The sequence below is a fragment of the Zootoca vivipara genome, chromosome 6, assembly GCF_965207765.1.
Source record: "Zootoca vivipara chromosome 6, rZooViv2.hap1.1, whole genome shotgun sequence".
NCBI lineage: Eukaryota > Metazoa > Chordata > Lepidosauria > Squamata > Lacertidae > Zootoca > Zootoca vivipara.
Window position 1 is genome coordinate 5547306 of NC_142589.1, and position 21535 is coordinate 5568840.

Sequence of the window (21535 nt, forward strand, 5' to 3'; positions counted from 1 at the left end):
TTTACTTCACCTAGTTTGGCTGTGGAGGAAACAAAGGACAAAAATTTTGTTAATTAGGACACAATCGATAAGTTATTAACATTTTCCTTATGTGGTTCTGAATTCTCTTTGAGGTTCACGTATCTTGTTTGAAAGGGATTAATATTATTATTATTATTATTATTATTATTATTATTATTATTTACAGGAAAGAATGAGTTAGATGCTACATTTGTATGCACAGAAAGAAAAAGTAGAAATACAAAAAAAAGATACAAAAATAAAACAAAATAAAATTTAGATTACCACTCACACAACAATTTTTCAAATGAAATTGGACTTATCAGATTTTAAAAATAAGAATTATAAATGGAATCAGATTATTTATAAGCTAAAGAGAAGCGTCAAAGGCAAAGAGAAATGAAATTACTGTTTGTATCTCCTCAAGACCTTTGGGTCATAGTAGACAGCATGAGTCAGATGTTGGTGCAGCAGCTTTAAAAAAAGATGCAAGTTCTGTGCTAGTGATCATCAGTGAAGGAAATTAAAACAAAGCTGCTGATATCATAATGCTGTTGAATAAATCTAAGGTGTGACTCTACTTGCAATAACATGTACACCTCTGGTTGCGTCACCTCAAAGAGGACACCAGAGTTGGGAAAGGTTCAGAAAAGGGCAACCAAAATGATCCAGGGGCTTGAGAGACTCCCCTATGCATAATGGTAATGGCACTTGGGACTTGAGCGTTTAGAAAAAAAGGCAAGTGAGATGTGACAGAGAAAGTAAAATAATGCATTGACATGGAGAAAGTTGGTAGAGAAAATGTTTTCTCCCTTTCTCATAAAGGAGGAAAACTAAGAACTCCCGGGCATCCAGTGAAGTTGAATGTTGGAAGATTCACGACAGGTAAAGTGAAGTGCAGCAGATTAGACAAATTCCTTGAGGAAGAGAGGGCTATCGAGGGCTGCTAGCCATGATGGCTATCCTCTGCCTCCGCGGTCATGGGCAGCAAATGCTTCTGAAAGTCAATTGCTGGAAACCGCAGGAGGGAAGAGGGCTCTTGCGCTCCATTCCTGCTTGCAGGTTTGGCCACTGTGAGAACAGGGTGCTGGACTGATCCTGCAGGCTCCCCTGATGTTCGATTCCTACGAGATGACCAGCTGAGCGAAGCGGTGTTGTTGTTTTTGAACGTCTGACAACCAGGCACGTCATAATGCCATCAGGCGATTGACGCTGCCCCTGTCCAACAGGAAGCGAGCGCAGCAGCCAGCTGGTGCGGGAGAGGCGGCTCCCTCCCCATCGCCTCGCCCCTCAACGGCCCGAGCAGCCGCTCTCCTTCCTTCCTGCATTCCTTCCACTCCGCCTCCCATGCCCCGGGAGCAGGCGCGAGCGAGCGAGTCCCTGAGCGCGTGCAGAGTTCCGCACGCCCTCCCCTCCCCCGCTTTCGCCGCGTCTTCCGCGCCCCTGGCGAGGATGTCCTCGCTGGAGTCTGGGGTTGGGGTGGCGGCGGAGGACGAGGAAGTGGCGGCGGTGCTGGGCGGCGGGGGCTGGCCGGTGGTGGCGCCGCAGGGCCGCGAGCTGGAGCCGGCGCGCCTGCGGAGGAACACCTGCTACATCGTCCTGGCCGTCCTGCTCAACGAGGAGGTGCGGCTACGGGATGGAAGGAGAAACTGACGCTGCGGCTTTTTCTCCGGTGGGGGGAGGCGCTCCCCTCTCTTTGCCCAGCGCTGCCCGCCCCGCTCGCCCTTCGCTTGCCCAGGACCCCAGGCTGGACGCGGCTGGCTGGTCTTTGCGCCCGCCCCTGTGACCCCTCGACGGCGCGCCAGGCAAAGCAACGTTGCAAAGCATCCTTCCCCGCAGCCAGCTGCTTTGCACCCCCCCCCCGCCAAAATATATATGTGTGTGTATACCTTTCCTTGCCTCCTTCCCCAACAGAAAGAAGTACTGATGATGCAGGAGGCCAAGCCGCAGTGCCACGGGCGGTGGTACCTGCCGGCGGGGCGGATGGAGCCCCGGGAGACCATCGTGGAGGCCATGCGGAGGGAGGTCCAAGAGGAGACGGGCTTGCAGTGCCAGCCCCTCACCCTGCTGGCCGTGGAGGAGAGGGGCCCCGCCTGGATCCGCTTCGTCTTCCTCGCCCGACCCACCGGTGCGGCCCTGGCGCATCTCAGGGGGGCTTGGAGCTGCGCGGGTTGGGAGGTCGGGGTTATTTGCAAGAGGTGCCCTGCTTCGGTGCATGCAAGGGCGATGCACGTGGGCAGAGCCAGCTGGGGGGGGGGGGTGCAACAACAGCAGAGGGATGTAGGAAGCCTGCTGGGCCTCCCTAGGCCCAGGGCATGCATTTGCAAAAGTTGATTTGCATGCAGAAATGCCCATCTGGGGCACAGTGCTTCCCAAACTTCTTCAGTGCCCTTCTGCCCTATCCCATAGAAAGCATCCAGAACAGCAACTAAGGAAGATAATAGCACAAAAAAATTCAAAACAGTAAGAATTAGTTGCACATTTATTCAAAAAATAAACACATGCTCTGATCCGATCTTGCAGCTTAAAAATATATACAACGAATTTTGCATGAAAAGTATTTTTATACATTCTTACTAACAAAAACATACAGACGAAGGGAATTTATAGCATGAAATGTCTGCATTTATGTACTTCCCAAACATACACAAAGCTTCACAGATGTACGGCAACTAATTTATAAGAAAATCAATAACTGTTAGCAGTAATTGGCTATCATGAGATAATTTAGAATCATAAAGACAAACAAATGTGACCAAACAAAATAGCTTTGGAAGCAATAAAAGCAGTAAATACGAAGTAAGGAAGGTGTTCCACTTGAGGTGCCAGCCTGGTCAATCCAAAATAAGCTGTCAATGCCCTCAGAGGGGCCCACGTCCCCCCTCACCCCCCCATTACCTCCCAGGTAGTCCTGCCGCCTCCCTGCAAGGGGCAGTACCACCCACTTTGGGAACCAATGGCCTGAGTTCTTACTGGCTTTGGGCCTTTCAGCATTTTCACCAGCCCTTTAGGTCTTAATAAGAAGGGACCCAGGAGAGGGGCAGGAGATCTGGGACCCAGGGCAAAAGTGCTGGGCCCTAACAATGCCTTTGCAAAGCATGAATCCCTTCTCCAAGCTGATTTCCTTTCCCCAGTAAAGGACAAAGCATTAAACTGGGCAAGAAGTAGGGTGTCCCGGTGTGGATGTATTCCAAGGCCACTTCTGAACATCTGGAGTGTATTTGGGGTGGGGTGGGGCTCAAACTGGATGAGTCCTTTCTGATTCTTGGGGTCCTGAACCCAGTGAGGGCTACAATCTAATTAGAGGAGGTTGCGGAATAATTTTCTCTGCAAGGTAATGGCCTTCACATGTATCCTAAAAACATCAGTCTCCACTGAGCATTCCAAGGAAAGTGAACCCTGGATCGGGTTGGTATATAGCCGAGAAAATCAATCCCTGTGCGTGCACACACATGGCACAATTGTCTGGACTCCCACCTAACACCAGCCATCCTCTCTCTTCCTTCCAGGTGGTGCCTTGAAGACCCTTCAAGAAGCTGACGCAGAATCCCTGCAGGCCCAGTGGTGGAACAGGGAGACGCCCTCCCTGCCTCTGCGTTCCCGGGACATCTTGCCCTTAATAGAGCTGGCTCTACGGTACCAAGCCAGCCCGGCCCACCCACGGCTGCTGCCCGTGCAGCTGCCTTCCGCCTTCATCTGCCAGCGCCTGCTGCTTGTCTGCGTTGGCAGCAGTGGTGACTTGTGGGTGCTTCAGGGGACAACGGGGGCTCCGTGCCTTCCTCTGGCCACAAGCGGCCTGGCTCCCTCGCAGCTGGGCCGCAGGCTCCTGGTGGCTTTCCGCCACCTACTCCAGGACTCCCTGCCACACCCCCAGGTGCCCGTCCGCATCCAAGGCCTGCTCGGGGTCCAGCATCTCGGGAAGGAGCCCGGGCAGAGCGATGGGATCTGCTTCAACATCATGGCGGCTGTAGGCGACAAGGGGCGGTGGCCGAATGAAACGCCCCCGGAGTTGCAGAGTGGAGCCTTCCTCTGGCGGAAAGTGGAGGATGAGGCCCTGCGGAGCCGGATCCTGCAGAGGCTTGATGAGGAGTCCTTTGTCCCTATTCACAGCTAAGGTCCCCCTGTTGAGATACAGGATGGCCCGGCTTTGCGCTTGGGTGACTTGGGCCAGGCGAGAATCCCTGGAGGAGCCCCAGCTGGGCCAAAAATGCTCCTTGATCCTGAGCTGTTTGCTGGAACAAGGGACGTTGGGAGTCTGTAGTGCCACCTTTGCAGGAAAGGACACAACAGCTGAGGGCTTGATGGCGCCAGAACTCTGGAACCGGCCAGGAGTATTAACCTTTTCTTGCTCCAGAGTGCCAGCTCACAGCTGTGATTCTTCCACCTTTCCACACCAGGACTTTGGCAATGCCTTTGCATGTCCCCGCCCCCCATGCCCAGCTTCTGGGTTCTCCCCACCGCTGCAAGAGAAAGGACCTTGACAGGAGGAGCTTAGAGCTCTTGCCACCCTTATCTCTGCCTTCTGGATGATTTGCAGCCTTGTAGAATCCAGCCAGGCTTGGTAAAAATAAAACAAAAAGGCCAGTTTTCCTTCATGTTCTACTGTTTGTTTCTGTGTGTCCTTCTTGTTCGTAAATGAGAAAAGGGGGCTCAGCAACTTCCCACAGGTCCTAAACATGAGCGTGAGCAAAGCCAGCACGTTTACCACAGATTTATTTCAAGGCACGGGTAAGAAACCCATCAGGGTAGAAGCAATGTATCTGTAGCTGGAGTGTGGAGACACCAAAGTGCTTCCCAGCTTACTGGGGGGGGGGCAGATTCCTTCCTCACATGTATTGCACTTAAAAAGTCTTTAGACCCACAATGGCCTGGATGCTATGCCTGGCCATGGGGGGTGGAGCCTGCCCCAGCCAGGGCTGCTCTTGGGCCAACAGGTGGCATTTATTTATTTACATATTGAAACGAATAGCTCACCTTTTCCTCCAAGGAGCTCAAGGCTCAAGTACACGTGCTTCTTCTCTCCCTCATTTAATCCCAACCACAACAACCCTGAGAGGCAGTGACTGGCCTAAGATCACACCCAGTAAGCTTCAGGATGGCTGAGTGGGGATTCAAACCCTGGTCTCCCAGGTCCTATTCCACCCTGTGACCCAGCCTCTCTCAACCTTAGGTCTCCAGATGCTATTGGACTACAACTCCCACAATCCCCGACAACTGGTCCTGCAAGCTAGGGTGAGGAGAGCTGTAGTCCAACACCATCCGGGGGAACCAACATTGAGAAAGGCTCTTTGGGGAGGGGTTGAGTTGCCGCTGGTGAGAGGAAGGCTAGCAGACACTCTGTTAGAATAGAAAGTAAAAACGAAAGGGAAAGGGCTCTTTTCCTGAGGAGTTGAGACAGGACAGATCAATCAGGCAAGAGGGGCAGAAGAAGAAAATATCTGTGTCTTCCCCCTCTTGGCCTGGCCTTGCCAGCCTGCAGAGAGGGTCAGAACTGAGGCAGGAGCCCCCACCACCTCAGAGCACCAAATGCCCAGCCATGGGTAGTGGGAAGATTCTTCCTTTCACAAAGCAGCTTTCGGTCACCCTGCCTGCCCCCCTTTCCCATTGGGCAAACATCATTAAATAAAACAAGCCAGAGATTAAAAACCCAGAAAGTCCAGGAGGAGCCTTTAGTATCTTCCGTACCAGACTGCCCCAAGGTGCTACATGGAGGGGCTCTAGGCTCCTGCAGGGAGAAAGGGAGCCATGGCTGCTCTGAAATCACAACTGGAGCAGGTCTCAGGAAGAGCTAGGTCTCGCCTTGTCACAGCCTGACTTCTGAGACTTTTGCTGTGGGGATCCAGGGCAGCCCTTCAAGCACAGGGGGCCTGCCTCTGCTCTCCCCTCATGAAGGCAACCAGCGACTGCTGCGGCCCAGGTCTTAGGAGCCTGCAAAGTGCCTCTAGAGTTGCCGCAAGTGCCCTCGCCAGACCCCAGCTGTTCCTGGAGAAGTGTAGGATCCAAAAGATGCAGCGCGCCCCTTGGAACGTCAGGCGGAGACCTCGCGCACGGACTTGACGAAGACTATGGCAGCCAGCTCCTTGCAGAATTCTTCGAGGACAACCACCCCCTCCAGGAGGGTACGATGGCCGATCCTGTAAGGAAGCAGAATGTGAGGCTGAGGAAGTGGCCTTGCCCTCCTTTCCTATTGCTCACCTCCCCACTTCTGCTTCTCAAGAATGACAGCACTATACACTTGCAAAACACCTTCGTCATATACGCACCGAGTCCTTTGCAACCCCAGTGAAGGAGGCCAGCGTCATGCCCAGGAGGACAGGAGCTTGCAAATGACAACCTATCGCTTAAGTCTCCAAGGGGAGACTTAAACCAAAGACTGCCTCCTTTACAGGTCAGCCTCTTTTCCTCCATGCAGATAGTCATTTGTCAGGGAGTCTTTAGCTGTGATTCCTGCATCCCAGGGGAAGGACTCGATGACTCTTGGGGTCCCTTCCGAATCTACAAGCCTATGATTCTATATGGTCTGTGCAGCTCTGTCTGATCCAGCGCCGAGGGCCTTCTGGCGGTTCCCTCAATGTGAGAAGCCAGGCAGAGGGCCTTCCCAGTAGTGGTACCCACCCTGTGGAACGCCCTCCCACCAGATGCCAAAGAGAACAACTACCAGACTTTGAGAAGACATCTGAAGGCAGCCCTGTGTAGGGAAGCTTTTAATGTTTGACGGACTACTGTGTTTCAATATTTTGTTGGAAGCCGCCCAGAGTGGCTGGGAAACCCAGCCAGATGGGTGGGGTATAAATAAATTTATTATTATTATTATTATTATTATTATTATTATTATTATTATTCATTAGACTGTGAAAGGAATAGATGAATATGAAAATGACAGGTCCAGTCGCCCCCCCCCCCCACGCCCGAGAGTTTGGGATGTGCCTGAATATAATATGGTCCTGCTGGATCAGGCCAAAGGGGGCACATCTAGTTCAGCATCCTGTTCTCACAGTGGCCAACCAGATGCCCATTGTGGGAAACCCGCAAGATTCAAGCACGAGAGCCCTCTCCCCTCCTGTGGTTTCCAGCAACTGGTGTTCTGAAGCATTGCTGCCTCCGACTGTGGAGGCAGAAAAGAGCCATCCTGGCTTGTAGCCATCAACAGCCCTCTCCTCCTTCTTGACTTTGTCTAATCCTCTTCTAAATCCATCTAAGTTGGTGGTTACCACTGCCTCCTGTGGAAGGGAGTTCCATAGTTTAACTCTGTGCTGCGGGAAGAAGTCCTTTATTTTATCTGTTCTGAATCGTCCATCATTCAGCTTCATTTTTCTCTATTCACTTGCTGCATGCTGTCTATCATTTTAGGGTTCTCTCATGCAGCCTCTTCTTTACCTTTCCTTTTCTCCAAACTGGAGGTTGGCACCAGCACTTTCAACCTGTATGCCAGGCATCCCCAAACTTCGGCCCTCCAGATGTTTTGGACTACAATTCCCATCTTCCCCAACCACTGGTCCTGTTAGCTAGGGATCATGGGAGTTGTAGGCCAAAACATCTGGAGGGCCGCAGTTTGGGAATCCTGCTGTATGCCATGTTCCCCCAACACTCACTGTTGTTCTTCAGCAGGGACCAGCCCCATCAGCCACCTCCGGACCAGCAGCAAGTTGGTGGGAAAGTTTGGTATCCGATGGATCCTTTGCATTAGGTCTCCAATCACCTGGAAGGAGGAGAGACCAGCGGAGCTGCTTGTGAGTCAGGCCTCCAAGTCAGGTGGAGAGGAGGAGCTGGGGGGGGGAGGGACGACAGGGCTCCCCTTATCTTAGAGGCCCCAAAAGGCACCTTCTTCCCTAGGCAGAATTCCCCATTTCTCCCCACCCACCCCGCCTGCCTTGCCAAGACTAGACATTACCCTGATCAGGACGGAAAAGAGGGTCCTGCAGCCGGGGGCCAGAGGCAAGTAGGGATCCAGGAGGTACTCGTGGAGGTGAGGGTGGGGGAAGAGAGCCAGGCGGGACAGCACCGACGTCACCTGCAGGTTCACTGCGTAGGGCTGCAAGGGAGGAATAAGAAGAAGGGCAGAGGGCGTCATTCACAGCCTGCACAAACTGCCAGGCATAGAGGGTCACCGGAGGGGGAGAGAAGAGAGCAGGAGAGAAGCGACCCCCCCCAACTACATTCTGCACTTGCTCTCTGCAACCAAGACCCTTTCGTTACATTATGCAATGGGCCCCAGCTGCAAGGTGGCATTTCAAGTATTGGAATGTAATATATAAAGTAAAAATAATATTGGGAATGGCTGGGTACTAAACACAAATCACCCAGTTACCAGTGGCCCCTTAAAGTATTCTTCACACAGAGTATGCGCAGTTAGCTAAGCAAAACACCACCAAGAGTGTAGGTATAATCTGCCTTGTGTGAAACCCCTTACTAGCTGTATGCTTGTCAAAGCATACAGATGAAAAACTAACTGTTGGGTTTCTTCAACGCAAAAAACAAACTGACTCTAAAGGCTTTAAACTAAATATACATACTTTCTCCCACATCCAAAACCTCCCACAAAACCTCCCACAAAAACCCTCATTAAACTACCCGAGAACTATCAGCAAACAAAGTAATTATACTAAGGTTTAACTAAAGGGGATCTCTTAAACTAAGAACAAACAGAGAGTGATCCATAACGAGATGTATCAAACTGCAAGATCTAGCAAGAGATGATGAAGGCTTTCTAGCAGAGCCTTATATACAAAAAACCAGAGCCCACGCCTGTGAGCAATCAAGAGAAACGTTTGCACCTGTTTCTCTTAAACAGACAGTGTTTACATTAGACCGGCACTAAAGTAATGACTATTCAAAACAAAATCCAGCATCAAGGGCCTTCCCCTTCCCTCTTATGTATTTATTTAGAGCATTTGGGTACCCTCCTCATCAGCCATAGAGGCTCCCGGAGTGGCTTACATACATACAAGACAAGACACAACACAAGGGAAAAGGGAAAGGGAGGGAGGAGGAAAACAAAAACTCAGGCAGAGATTTCTAAATAGTTGACCAGGTGGCCCAGTTCAGGGGCAGGAGGCGGCTGATGGAGCTGGGCCTCTAGCACAGCTGATGCAATGAGCCCTGCTGCTCCTCCCCCTTTCTCTTCCACTGAGACCGCCTGATGGAATGGCTGCCCCCAGGTGACAGGTGAGGGGAGAGGAGGCGGTTGATGGAGCGGGCCTCTCACAGCAGAGCCCTGCTTTCCAGCTCCCCTGCTGAGGCAGTCCGGTAGAGAATCTTAGCACTCCATCCTAGAGTAGGAAGCAGCCCCTGAAACTTGTCTCTCCCTGCCGCTTCCACTCCCAGCAAGGACCCCTTTCCCATCCTTACCTGGTCCAGGATGCGCATCAGCCGGTCAAAGAGCACTTCCAAGAAACGGCCCTCGTAGAAGCTGGTGCTGGCAGAGCAGGTCTCCGGGGGCCGAGGGGCCTTTGGCCAATGCCAGCGAGACGCCTTGGTACAACATTCCTGGAACTGACAGAAGGGGAGGGGATCAGTGGCGGAGCTTCATGCTCCGGCACCAGGGGCGGAGAGCAGACGGGGGCGGGGCGCGCTGCCTAAAGGGGTGTGGCGCGCGTTCTGGGGGCCTGGTGCGCCGCCTGCAGGGGCGGGGACCGCGTTCTGGGGGCGGGGACCGGTGCCTGTAGGGGCGGGGCACCCAGCACGGGCGGGGGAGCAGCCGCAATGGCACTCCACCGGGATCACGCTGCCGGGGGCGGCGCGCTCCCATCGCCCCCCCCCCCCGTTCCTCTGCCCCTGGAGGGGATGGATCGCAGGTGGGCAGGGGAAGGAGGGGCTAAGGAGAGGCTCTTGCAGGGCCCAGCTGAGACAATAAAGGAGAATGAATTTAAATGCTGTGAATCACAGGAGCAGAGAACAATGCCAGGCATCAGACATAAGCAGAGATCAGGTAGGCAGGGAGACAAGTGACTCACCAGCACACTGGCATCGTGGACATAGGTGTCATATCCGGCCTCTTCCAGGTAGGCAGAGGTCTTTGCTTCACTGGGAACCAGGCAGAGGAAGCTGATAAAGAAGGAAGAAGGATGGCAATGACAGAGGGCAAAGAAGCCTCTGAGGCCCAGGACACAGGTGTGATGGTCAGCATTAGGAAGAGGTCAGCATTAGGAAGAACCTTAACAGGGCAGCAGGTGTTTTGACAGTGGGATGGACTCCCTCGGAAGGCAGTGGCCTTTCCTTCTCTTGGGGATTTTCAGCAGAGGTTGGGTGGCCACCTGTCAGGGATTCTTTAGCTGTCATTCCTGCAGGGGTTTGGACCAGATGACCCATACATCCATCTAATCTATCTACTGGTATCTATCTATCTATCTATCTATCTATCTATCTATCTATCTATCTATCTATCTATCTATCTATCGGAGGTATAATCCAGGCAGGAATTATTTATACCCCGCCCATCTGGCTGGGGCTCCCCAGCCACTCTGGGCGGCTTCCAACAGAATATTAAAATAGAATAATCTATTAAACATTAAAAGCTTCCCTAAACAGGGCTGCCTTCAGATGTCTTCTAAAAGTCTGGTAGTTGTTTTCCTCTTTGACATCTGGTGGGAGGGCGTTCCACAGGGCGGGTGCCACTACTGAGAAGGCCCTCTGCCTGGTTCCCTGTAACTTGGCTTCTCGCAGCGAGGGAACCGCCAGAAGGCCCTTTGCGCTGGACCTCAGTGTCCAGGCAGAACGACGGGGGTGGAGACGCTCCTTTAGGTATATGCAGAAAGCCAAGTTGTTGTTTGCCTAATATATAATACAAGCTCCAACCGAAATGCTCAGCCGTTTTTTAAAAAATCCTTCAAAGCAGCCAAGCCACACAGCTCCCTTGATGACACCCCCCCCTGTCCACCTTGTGCCTTCCAGATGTTTTGGACTACAACTCCCATCAGCAGTGGTCAGGACAGCGGCACGTGGCTGGCCCTCATGGAAGTTAGAATCATAGAACTGTAGAGTTGGGGGGAAGGGACCCACAGTGTTATCTAGCCCGTCTGAAATGCTTGGGCCTGGCGGGGTGGGGTGGGGTGGAGGAGGCTGGCGAAGGCCTGCCTTGTGAGTTCAGTTAAGCGGTTGTGAGCCGGTCTACCTGCCCCCCCCTTCGTACCTGCTGACCACCTCCTTCACGTCCTCAGGCTGGGCTTGCTGCTTTGGGGCAGGGACGCCCGGCTTGGTAGAGACCTGGAAGCTGGCACCTGGGAACCCATCAATGAAGTAGGGATCCTCCTCCAGTTCTCTACAGGGACAGAGAAGAACAGAAGCATTGAGTGGCTGGCCTGGACGAGGGCCCCGCCCCCCAACTTTCCTCTCCCGCTCTCACTTACAACCCATCCTCGCAGGGCTCTTGCTCACGAGCAAGGGGCTCCTCCTGCCCAGGTGGGCTTCTCAGGAGGTAGCTGCGATCCTCCAGGTGGTCTAGGACCAGGTGCTGCATGACACGGCGATCCGGAAGCCACAGCAGCTCCTCAAACAGCCTCAAGGTGGCCATACTGATCTGGAGGGGAGGAAGGGCAAGGAGTCAGGAAAGCCCACAAAGAGTGGTGGAAGCTGCTGAGTTCCACCACCTCCTGCCACCTGGGAAAAGGTGTAGGGAGGTGGAAGCCAGGGGTTGGCCATGGGAACCTTCTCTTCTGGAAGAGAAGCTCTCACTTCAGGCAGCCTGGAGCCAACCCTTGGAGACCCACAGAAATTCCAGGCAGCCGACAGGCAATGCCAGTTGGTAGCAGACAAGGAAGAGCAACTATTGACGGACAAGGGCACCAAGTTGCTGGATTTGGGGCTTGCAGACTGTCATTTCCCATCTTGATCAAGCCATGGCCATAAGAGCCTGCTGGATCAGGCCAATGGCCCATCTAGTCCAGCATCTTGTTCTCACAGTGGCCAACCAGATGCCCCAAAGGGAAACCTGCAAGCAGGATCCAAGAAGAAGAGCAACTCTCTACCTAAGGGAGTTGCTCCTTCCCCCTAATCATTTTGGTGGCCCTTTTCTGAACTAAGGGGCCTGGCAGACTCAACCAGAGTGCTCACTGCTATCCTGGGGAAAGCCTTGGCTGCTGCTGAAGGCTACATTTCCTCCTAAAGAGCTGAGCCTGATTCCTTCCCTTGGGTTCACTAGGCCTCAAAGGCACTATGGGAGTTTCCATTTTGCAAGGGAAGATTCGGGGGGTGGGGTGGGGGCTGGAAAAGTGTTTCCCATGCTGGGATCTCCTTGGCCTGCTGTGGTCTTCTGTCATCCCTATTGCCCCAGGGCTAAGTTCCAAACAAGTGGGGAGAAGACCTCAAGCCCAACAAAACCCACAATCCCCAACCCTGCTCTGAAACTCCTGGGAGCCTGGCAGTTTTCATGACTCAGAAAAAAGTCCTCTGCACATGCTCTGAGGCTTTTGATTGCTTCTCACAAGGAAGAGCTGATGCTTGGCATTCAAAGGCTTGAAGATCTCATCAAGATGAAGTCCTGAACAGCCTGAGGTCCAGCAAGTTGCTGCCCCCCTAAGGGCAGTCTGACCCGAGCACTGGGCCACTGCTGCAGCTTTCTCTCCACTGGCGCTTGCAGGAATCCTGCTCAGGTGGACCTTTTCCAGCAGGATTTCAGCTCACCTCGTCAGACAGGTGGTTGCAGCGCTCAATCAGTTGGGAGCAGAGGAGGTGTTGCGGCTGGTGGCCTGCATCCGTTGGCACTGCAGGTTCTTCCTTGGTTCCCAGCACAAACCCAACCAATTCCTGGAGGAGCGCAGGAGAGCGGATGTGTCTTACCAAGGCAGTCAGGACAGCTGTCGAGAGGAGGATGCCGCGTTCTGACCTGCCAAGGAAGACAGGGATGAATGAGGGGAGCTGACTTTGACATTTGGGCTTATCAGGCAGGTCTCCCCCGAGCAAGACAAGGCTTGGTGCTCACCCCTCTTTCCATGTTAAGCTTGGACTCACATTTGCAGGAGCTGGGACTGCAGGACTCCCTGGAAGAACCTCTGAGCCACCATCTCACTTACAGCACCTGCCACAACCTGGTGGGGTGAAACACCACAATGACTCATCAGTATTTCCGCAGCTCCTCCTCATTCAGAAACCCAAGTCAGCTAGCAGCCCAAGTGAAATCGCAGAAAGCTCCTCTGCAACTTGGAGGGAAAGAGGCAAAGAGCCTGAGGCAGCTTCCAAAGACTTAACCACGTGGTTGTGGGTGGAGATTTCAGCAGGAGGTCTCTTACCGGGTGGGCCTCTTTCGCTAGGCAATCACAGAGATCGAGCCAGGCAAAGAAAGCCTCCAGGCTGGCCTGGCCTGGGAAGGCGTTCTCCTCAACGCAGCTGCCTTGAAGCCTGGAAGGGCGAGAGGCACACAGTTCAGCAATGTATGGCGCACTGCTCTGTCTGAACATCCCACCAGACACAGACTGAGGGTGAGAGGCAAAACTAAGTCTGACAGCTTCAACACAGACTGGTTTGGGTTATACAGACACAGAATAGGGAGGGAGTTGTGTACTTTGCCTGACATTATATGAAAGTCACAGTTTTACAGTAGTACCTTGGTTCCCGAACGGCTTGGCTCCCAAACACCGCGAACCCAGAAGTGAGTGTTCCGGTTCGTGAACGTTTTTCGGAAGCCAAACGTCCGATGTGGCTTATGCGGCTTCCGGTTGAGTGCAGGAAGCTCCTGCAGCCAATCGGAAGCTGCACCTTGGTTTTCAAACCATTTCAAATGGACTCCTGGAATGGATTAAGTTCAAGATCCAAGGTACCACTATATCTCTACGTATACCAGTTTGTCAATCATACGCTCTTCAGCTTTAAACTACGGTTGCATTTTGTGTGGGGGTTACGTTCCAGGGATCACAGATATATGCCAAAACCTGTATACCTGAACTAACCCCTTGAAACCTGCCCCCACATGAGCATCCTTATCTTCCGGAGCTGGTGCACTGAACAGGACTTACTCCCCAAGCAAGGCAGAGAGCTTTGAAGATCTTGCAAGATTCCGGGAAGCAAGACAGAGCGTTTGAAAGCTCTTTCAACGCCGCGAGAACCCGGCGCCAGAAAACAAATTTTAAGCTCTCCACTTTGCCTGCATTTGTTTTGTTTAGTCGTGTCTGACTTTAATCTACACAATTTCAACCAGCCAGCTTTAAACCACACAAGGTTGAAATTGTGCAAGTTTATTGTGCACAAGATGCTATCCTATTGTACTGTTATCTCCCTTGTACATGTGTAAGCCTCTGTATTACTTTTGCAAAAAAAATAATAAAAAGTTATGGAAATATATATGTAAAAGGAGGAATGCTCCCCCACAGTGCCAGATATCACGCAGGCACAGTTAATGCTGAAAGGAGGGCACTGGGACCCCCAAGACCTATAGTGGGGGTGGGGTGGGCGGGCTGTTATTCCCACTCAGTAGCAGTGCCAGGCATTGTTTGGAGGGAGGGAAGAATGAAACAAAACACCCCCGGGGCCTGGCACCATCTAGAATGACTCCGGCAGTCTCTCTCCCTGCCCAAGTCTTGATAGGGAATCTAGTACCGATTCAATATAACTTGGAGTCTTAATGGTGCCAAATATTCTGTGCTCTCAATTAAATGTTGTTTAACATGTTGTCGTAAGTTCAATGTAATTATTAATGGGCAGCATTGCATTCAGAAGAACCTGGCTGGATCAGGCTACTGGGCCCATCTAGTCCAGCATCCTCTTCTCACAGCAACCAGATTCCCAATGGGGAAATGCACAAGAGCACCCTCCCCTCCTGGGGTTACTAGCAACTGGTCTTCAGAAGCAATACCTCCTCCTCAACAGCCCCAATGAGGGCTCCTTGGTTCCCAGGGAACAAGCCATGCAAAACCAGCTAGCCCACTTTACTTGCTGGTGGAGGACCAAGGTCTAGGCCTCCTTGTGGCCCCAAAACTCTGGGGGGTATCTTTACCTCCAGCTGACCGGCTGAAGCGTAGTGACATCGGCAGGGTTGACGGTGGCTGGGATGGCATCGCACAGCATGCAGAGGTGGTCAGCCACCAGGGGGCAAAGCCTGCTGCCTCGCGCCAGAGCCAGGGCAGCTGCTGGGTGGTCGATGCTGGTGAGCAGCAGAAGGTTCTCCTGAGCTTTGAGGGCAACCTTCCTCCTCTGCAAGGGAGAGAAAACAACGCTCCTCCTTGAAGCCCCTCCTTGATATGGAGTCTCACCTTCCCCACCTGCCCTAGCAAGAGGCAACGCACACCCCACCCCACGGCCCTTTACCTTGCTCTTGCACAAGCTGATGAGGGAGGTCACCAGGTTTGGGGCAGAGGAGGCTGGTTCCACAAGCCGCACCTCGCAGGAAGCTTCCTCTGGGCACAGTCTTCTGTCCTGCTCTACAGGGGCGGGAAGGGTCCGGGGAAGGTCCAAGGCAGGCTCTGCTGTTGCTCCCTGAGGTTGGAAGGCCTGGTCCACTTTCTGCCCACTTGCCACATCCTTGCCCTTGAAAACGGGGGGAGAATCTGGTTACATCATCCCTGTTTGGCATGCTGGGTTTAAGATGGGAAATCAAGCAAAGCCACAATGCACCAGAGGGGCCCAACCCACAGGTGGCTCCTCCAGAATCAACACTCTTGGAACGAACCTGAGCTTTGCAGCTGAGCACCCACTGCAGAAAGCAACACCCCCTGAGCACCTTCAAATAATAAGTAAACCGCTTGATTCCTACAACAAAATGAGTTAGCTATTTCATACAATCCATACACTGCTTGATTTGCAGACCCAGCATGAAAGGCCTGCTCGGTGTGCAAGCTTTGGGAGCACTGGGGATTCATTCTTATACGAATAAAGCAAAAATAAAATATAAACACGATATAAAACAGTAAAAAAACCTTAAAAACAGATCAGTAAAGTACGGAGGTCAGAAGGGAGGATGTCGATACTCCGCCAACTTACTTCCTCCCCTGGGGATTCATTCTCTCTCTCACATACACAGAACAACTGTGGCAACAGGCAGAAAAAGAAGACTCTCAGTTATTTTTAAGTGGTGCGGCCAGGAGAGAAGAGTTTGGGAACCACTAACTTAAGATAATTTCTGTTGAGTAAATGCTATATAACTTTTGAAAAATAAAGCAATAAAAGATCAGGCATGTGTATTACTGCCATCCATGCACATAGAGACCTTGCGAAAACAGAGCACTCTGCAGTCTGTCCCAGACTGTTAAAAGAGGTACTGGCACCTGTAGGCAAGCAGATCCAAGAGTCTCTCACCTCTAGAACGTAGGGCAGCAGGGCTGGATCCTGTTTGATCTTGGTACACAGGGCAGCAACAAACTGCATCATTTCCTTCTCAGGCTCAGAGCCTAGCGCATCGTTCCCAAGGTGGAGGAGTTTCTGTAGAAGGACAGTGGGTGGGGTGAGGGTAGCAGTGTCTCCAAGGAGCAAATGGGTAGAAAGATGCTTTAGGAATACGGTACAATCGCATCTTACGCACATTTAAGGTGCTCAGTTTCAACCATACGTGGTTGAAGGCTGCTGGCTGAAATCCTGCAAGTTAAATGCAAGCAAGTTGGAGGGATTCATAACCTTTTTTTTTGCGCAGGGAAAACCCACACATAAGATGCAATTAAAAATTGGAAGGAGAGAATATAATGTATGTAAAAATTCTCGTACTTCAATAAAAATCTTTTTTTAAAAAGGGGGAAAAAGATGCAATCATACTGTAACCAAAAGAGTATTGAGCCCAGGGCTCAGAATCATGCGAACCAAGAGAAAACATGCAAGTCTGCTTTGTTTTAAAAAATGGAATCCTGCTCTTGTCACAGAACTTGAGCTGCCTTGGCACAGAATAGGTTTTTTTTTTTTTGGTCAGCACAGAGTACCATGCTAATTGGAACTTTCACCAGATTTGACGAAGAGGGGAGTGTCAGAAATTGCCTTCTTTGGCATGAGCAACTCAGACGAACCCTGGCTGGCTCAGCAGAAAGGCACTCACCTGAACAGGCCTGTACACGTTCAGGTAATGCAGCAGAGGGCACTGCATTTGTCCCAGCAAGCGGCTGAAGAAGAGGAGCACGTGAGACCTCATCCCCGTGGGATACTGGGGATCAGAAGAGAGACAAGAGTACTGCTACAGAGGGTCCTTCGGACGATCTTGCCCTGTCCCTCCTGGCACCAGGCCTCAAGGAGCCTTGAGCCTGACTCAGACAAGTCAATGAGAACAGCAAAATGAAACACAACACCAAAAATTAGGAGTTCAGTTAAGCAGCCTAAAATCGCAAAAAAAAAAAACCAAACCAGAAAGCATAAAATAGCCCAGCAACAGCCCTTCGAGTTATGCCTAGCTCAGGCATCCCCAAACTTCGGCCCTCCAGATGTTTTGGACTACAATTCCCATCTTCCCCAATCACTGGTCCTGTTAGCTAGGGATCATGGGAGTTGTAGGCCAAAACATCTGGAGGGCCGCAGTTTGGGGATGCCTGGCCTAGCTGCTTCCTCCAAACACCTACTTGAATAGAAAAGAAAAAGAAAAGGTGCATGTGTGTTGAATTTATTCTGCAGGAGAGTTCCATGATCATCCTCATCAATGTTTATATACCACTTAGTATGTAAAATCTTTAAGCGGTTAACGTAAAACACGGAAAGATGATTTAAAGAAGAAAAATATCTATGCAACATTTTAAACCAAAATTTAAAAGAAATACATCAGTAAAAACAGAGAAGCCATCAATAAAACATTCAGTTAAACATCAATAAATAATCAGGTAGGATCGCGTGGTGAATCTTTAGAGGCCGGGAGTGCCTGCTTAAAGAGATGGATCTTTAGGAGGTGTTTCAAGCTTGCTTCTGTTTCTGCCTCACAAACAGTACATGGGAGGCTCATTGGCCATGTTGGCTGGGGTGGAGGACAATCCAACAGCACCTGCAGTGGCACAGGTTCCCCATCCTTGGTTTAAAAGGTAAACCCAGCAACAGGATTTTGGAGGGCTCTTGGACCAGACATCCTCTGTGGAACCCCTTAAACTGGGCATGCAATTCTCTTCCACTGTCTGACTCCTCCATGCAAAGTGAGAATCATGCCTGTAGCCAGTGGCACCACCGCCAGAAAGGCCCTGCTCCTATTGCATGTCAGCAAAGCAGACACTGCTTGGGTGTTAGGGACAGCAGAAAGCACAAGATTGCCTCAGAAAGGGAGCTGTGGTACCTCTGCTTTTGCCAGAGTGCCGAGGGTCTCCAGGATTTTGTGTTGAAGCAAGTACTCCAAACAGGGTCCTGTCTCCCCCGATGGCTGCTGCTTCTCCTCGTACGCTAGGATATCTAGCATCTGTTTCAAGCGCCAGGGGATGTCCGTCTCTTTTGCTGGCTTGTTTTCATCTTGAGAAAAGACCATCAGCTTGTCACAAGCATACCCACTCACCCGTTTTTTTTCATCAAACACAGGGATCTCATTCATTTCTTTACCCAAGCATTGAATAGATGGTTGAACAGCATCATTTAAAAACATTTGAATATGTTTTTGCTTTATTCCTTGTTGTTTGCTCCTCTGGGCTCCTTTGGGAGGAAGGGTCCTATATTAATTTAATAAAAATAAATATCCAGAACTAATACCTGCAGAATGCAGCTGCAGACCTCTCTGTAACTGCATGGCAAATTCTGAATCCTAAAGGATCTGTGCTGCTTCTCAACCAGACTCTGATTCCAGAAGCACTGTAGCAGTTTTCCCCAACCTGGTGCCCTCCAGATTCCAAGACAGCAAGACCAGAGGTCAGGGATGATGAGATTGTAGCAGGTCATTAACATCTGGAGGACACCACATAGGTGGAGGCTGGTTTATGGGCGAGGATTTGGGTTTTTTTTGCCAGTGTTAACTGGCATTTATCCATGATTTTATTTGTACAAGTATTTCTACTTGCCCTTTCGCAAAACAGCAGGGTGGTTCTAGCCCACTCTATGGCATTTTCTCATACTATCATCATATACTCCTGCCTTTCAAAGTTCTTCTGAAATGTCAGCTGGATCCAAAAGCTGTCATGTATCCTTAAAAGGGGGAAATGGCAGAAAACAAAGCTAGCCCATTCTGTCCCTGTAGATTCCCCTTTCCTCACCTTGATTTCATGGTTTGTTTTTGTTTTGTTTTTAGGGAAAAATTTATTATCAATTTGATATGAGTGTCTCCAGGGTACTTTTTAGGCAGGAAGGTGGGAGATAAGCATCTCAACTCCATATATAGTCTCATTTCAATGTGTGCCACACTGGTCTAACAGGTCAGGACAACTTGGGCCACAAAGATATTACAGTATTTTCCCTTTCAGCCTGCATGTCACCTGCCTTCCTTCGGAAAAGAACATTCACAGAATCATAGAATTGTGGAGTTGGAAGGGACCCAAAGCTTCATCTGGCCCAACCCCCTGCAGTGCAGGAATCACAGCTAACTTAATCTAAGAAACTTTATCCACCTCCACAAAATAACTGTGTATAATAAGCTTTGCGTTTCCATAAATCAACAGTAAGAACAACTAGCCGCCTGAGAAACAGTTTCTATCCAAATGCTAGTTTGGTTTTAAATGCAGTGTAAGGTAGTCTTTATGGGAGTAGATTGTATTTAATTATGGGGTACCAGAGTCTGGGGGGGGGGGCAAATCAGGATGGGATAGCAGACTTGTTGGTTTTGAATGTCTGATGTAGAGTTTTTTTCAACTTCGTTGTTCTGCATGGAACAATGACAATAAAGATGATCTATCTATTTTAATATTTCTGTTGGAAGCCACGCAAAGTGGCTTCCCCAGAGTGGCTGGTGAAACCCAGCCAGATGGGAGGGGTATAAATAACAAATTAATTATTATTATTATTATTATTATTATTATTATCTAAAGTAGCAATGGCTCAACAAGAAGAAAAGTGAGATGTGGCTGCACACAAAAGGGAGCGAGTCTGGCATTCGTGGGCACAGGGGTTCCTACCGGTGGTCTCCAGGTAATAGTGGGTGATGCCCTTCCAGTGGTCCGTGAAGGCGGCCGGGAGGTCCAGGCGCGGCTCCTCCTGTGAGGGGGGGGGGGAGAGGAGAAGAAAGCTGCTGTGAAGGGAAGGGCCCACGCTGCTGCCTTGCTCGTATGCCTCCTCAGCCATGCTGGATTTACATATAAACTAAACAAGCTATAGATTAGGGCCCCACTCCCTTGCCCCCCCCAATACTTCTTCTTCATTGTATTTCACTATTAATATACTTCTTTATTGTATTTCAGTTCAACAACTACTTTGATAAAATACATATTTTGTTATGTGCAAATGGCTTTAGATACCTGTTAGGTCCATATACCCTGTTTCTCATATTTTAAGACATACCCATAAAATAAGCCATAGCAGGATTTTTAAGCATTCAAGGAATATAAGCCATACCCCGAAAATAAGACATAGTGATAGGCACAGCAGCAATACCGGCCATGGCAGGAGGAGGAGGAAAAATATAAGACATCCCCTGAAAATAAGCCATAGTGTGTTTTTTTGAGGAAAAAATAAATATAAGACATGTCTTATAATATGAGAAACACGGTATTACCATATAGCATATACAGTAGAACCTCGGGTTGCGAAAGCGTCAAACCTGGAAGTATATTTCCGGGTTTCGCCACTCGCGCATGCGCAGAAGTGCTCTAGCACACCGCACGCATGTGCAGAAGCGGCACCTCCTGTGTCGGAAACCTCAGGATCCGACTAGAGCTCCAGAATGAATCCCGTCCGCAGCTGGAGGGACCACTGTATTCAAAACAGTGACAATTTGTTGTTGACAAACGACAGCTGGACATACAAAGGGCCCCATCACCTTCAGTAGCTTAGGGCCTCATCAAACCTAAATCCGGTCCTACTCCTCAGGCCACCCTAAAAGGACAGGCAGGTGGGAACAAAGAGGGGAGCGGTTTTCTAAGGAATGAGATCTGTCCCTGATCCCATCTGCATGGGTCGCCCACCAGCCAAGTAGCCAGTGAGCCGACAAACATGGGCATAGCCAGGATTTTTGTGGGGGGGGGCAGAACCTCAGATCTGTATTGATGGGGGTGGCTACGCCCATGCCAACCAATTAGGTAGCCAGGTAGCCAGCCAGGTAGCCTAACAGCCAGCTTTCTAGCCAGCCAGCCAACCAACCAATCAATTCGTTTGCCAGGTGGCCAGCCAGCTAGTCTGCCAGCCAGATAACCAATCAGGTAGCCAGCCAGCTCCCTGATCAGTTGATTGACCAGCCAGCCAGCCAGCCAGTTAGTCAGGGAGCCAAGCAGCTCGCCCAGCTCCACTCCCTCGCCCCGCCGCTCACCGTCTCCACGGCCCGTTGCAGGAAGGCTCCCAGGCGGCCCAGGAGAGCCATGGCTTCTCCGCGGGAGGAGAGAAGAGGAGCCTCCCCGCCCAGGGCGCCCCTTCGCTCCTCCGCCCGCCCCCAGCCGTTCCTGCCCAAGCCTGTTGAGGGAGGGCAGGAGGCCGCGAAGTGCGCCCTGATTGGTCCATCTGAGCGTTTCCGGGGGCGGGGCGGTGGGCGGAAAGGGGCGCGGCCTGCGCCGTCTCCGCGGGACGTCATCGGGGCGCGACGGATTTGGCG

At 51.0% G+C, this 21535-nt stretch overlaps 2 protein-coding genes across 2 annotated transcripts; one reads left to right on the forward strand and one right to left on the reverse strand.

Moving 5' to 3' along the window:
- Positions 1-1256: 1256 nt before the first annotated feature.
- Positions 1257-4602, forward strand: NUDT18 (nudix hydrolase 18). Its single transcript, XM_060276379.2, has 3 exons — positions 1257-1623; positions 1915-2128; positions 3510-4602. Exons 1-3 carry the CDS (start codon positions 1348-1350, stop codon positions 4112-4114), a joined length of 1095 nt encoding a protein of 364 aa, XP_060132362.2. The 5' UTR covers positions 1257-1347; the 3' UTR covers positions 4115-4602.
- On the reverse strand, positions 2465-21517 carry FHIP2B (FHF complex subunit HOOK interacting protein 2B). The gene is made up of 17 exons (XM_035119854.3): positions 21257-21517; positions 19911-19989; positions 18155-18324; positions 16946-17050; positions 16222-16344; positions 15235-15453; positions 14924-15120; positions 13224-13332; positions 12946-13022; positions 12619-12820; positions 11346-11515; positions 11129-11257; positions 9954-10044; positions 9349-9492; positions 7892-8032; positions 7593-7699; positions 2465-6134 (listed from the first exon to the last, which is right to left on the reverse strand). The coding sequence occupies exons 1-17, from the start codon at positions 21512-21514 to the stop codon at positions 6029-6031; spliced, it is 2427 nt and encodes an 808-aa protein (XP_034975745.3). The 5' UTR covers positions 21515-21517; the 3' UTR covers positions 2465-6028.
- Positions 21518-21535: the final 18 nt, after the last annotated feature.

Coding starts and splice junctions, on each gene's coding strand:
- NUDT18 (XM_060276379.2), top strand. CDS start 1,348: ATGCCCCGGGAGCAGGCGCGAGCGAGCGAGTCCCTGAGCGCGTGCAGA. Junction 1,624..1,914: donor CCGTCCTGCTCAACGAGGAG/GTGCGGCTACGG, acceptor CTTCCCCAACAG/AAAGAAGTACTGATGATGCA. Junction 2,129..3,509: donor CTTCCTCGCCCGACCCACCG/GTGCGGCCCTGG, acceptor TCTTCCTTCCAG/GTGGTGCCTTGAAGACCCTT.
- FHIP2B (XM_035119854.3), bottom strand. CDS start 21,514: ATGACGTCCCGCGGAGACGGCGCAGGCCGCGCCCCTTTCCGCCCACCG. Junction 15,454..16,221: donor TGCTGCCCTACGTTCTAGAG/GTGAGAGACTCT, acceptor CCCGTTTTCAAG/GGCAAGGATGTGGCAAGTGG. Junction 8,033..9,348: donor TGATGCGCATCCTGGACCAG/GTAAGGATGGGA, acceptor CCTCCCTTGCAG/CCCTACGCAGTGAACCTGCA.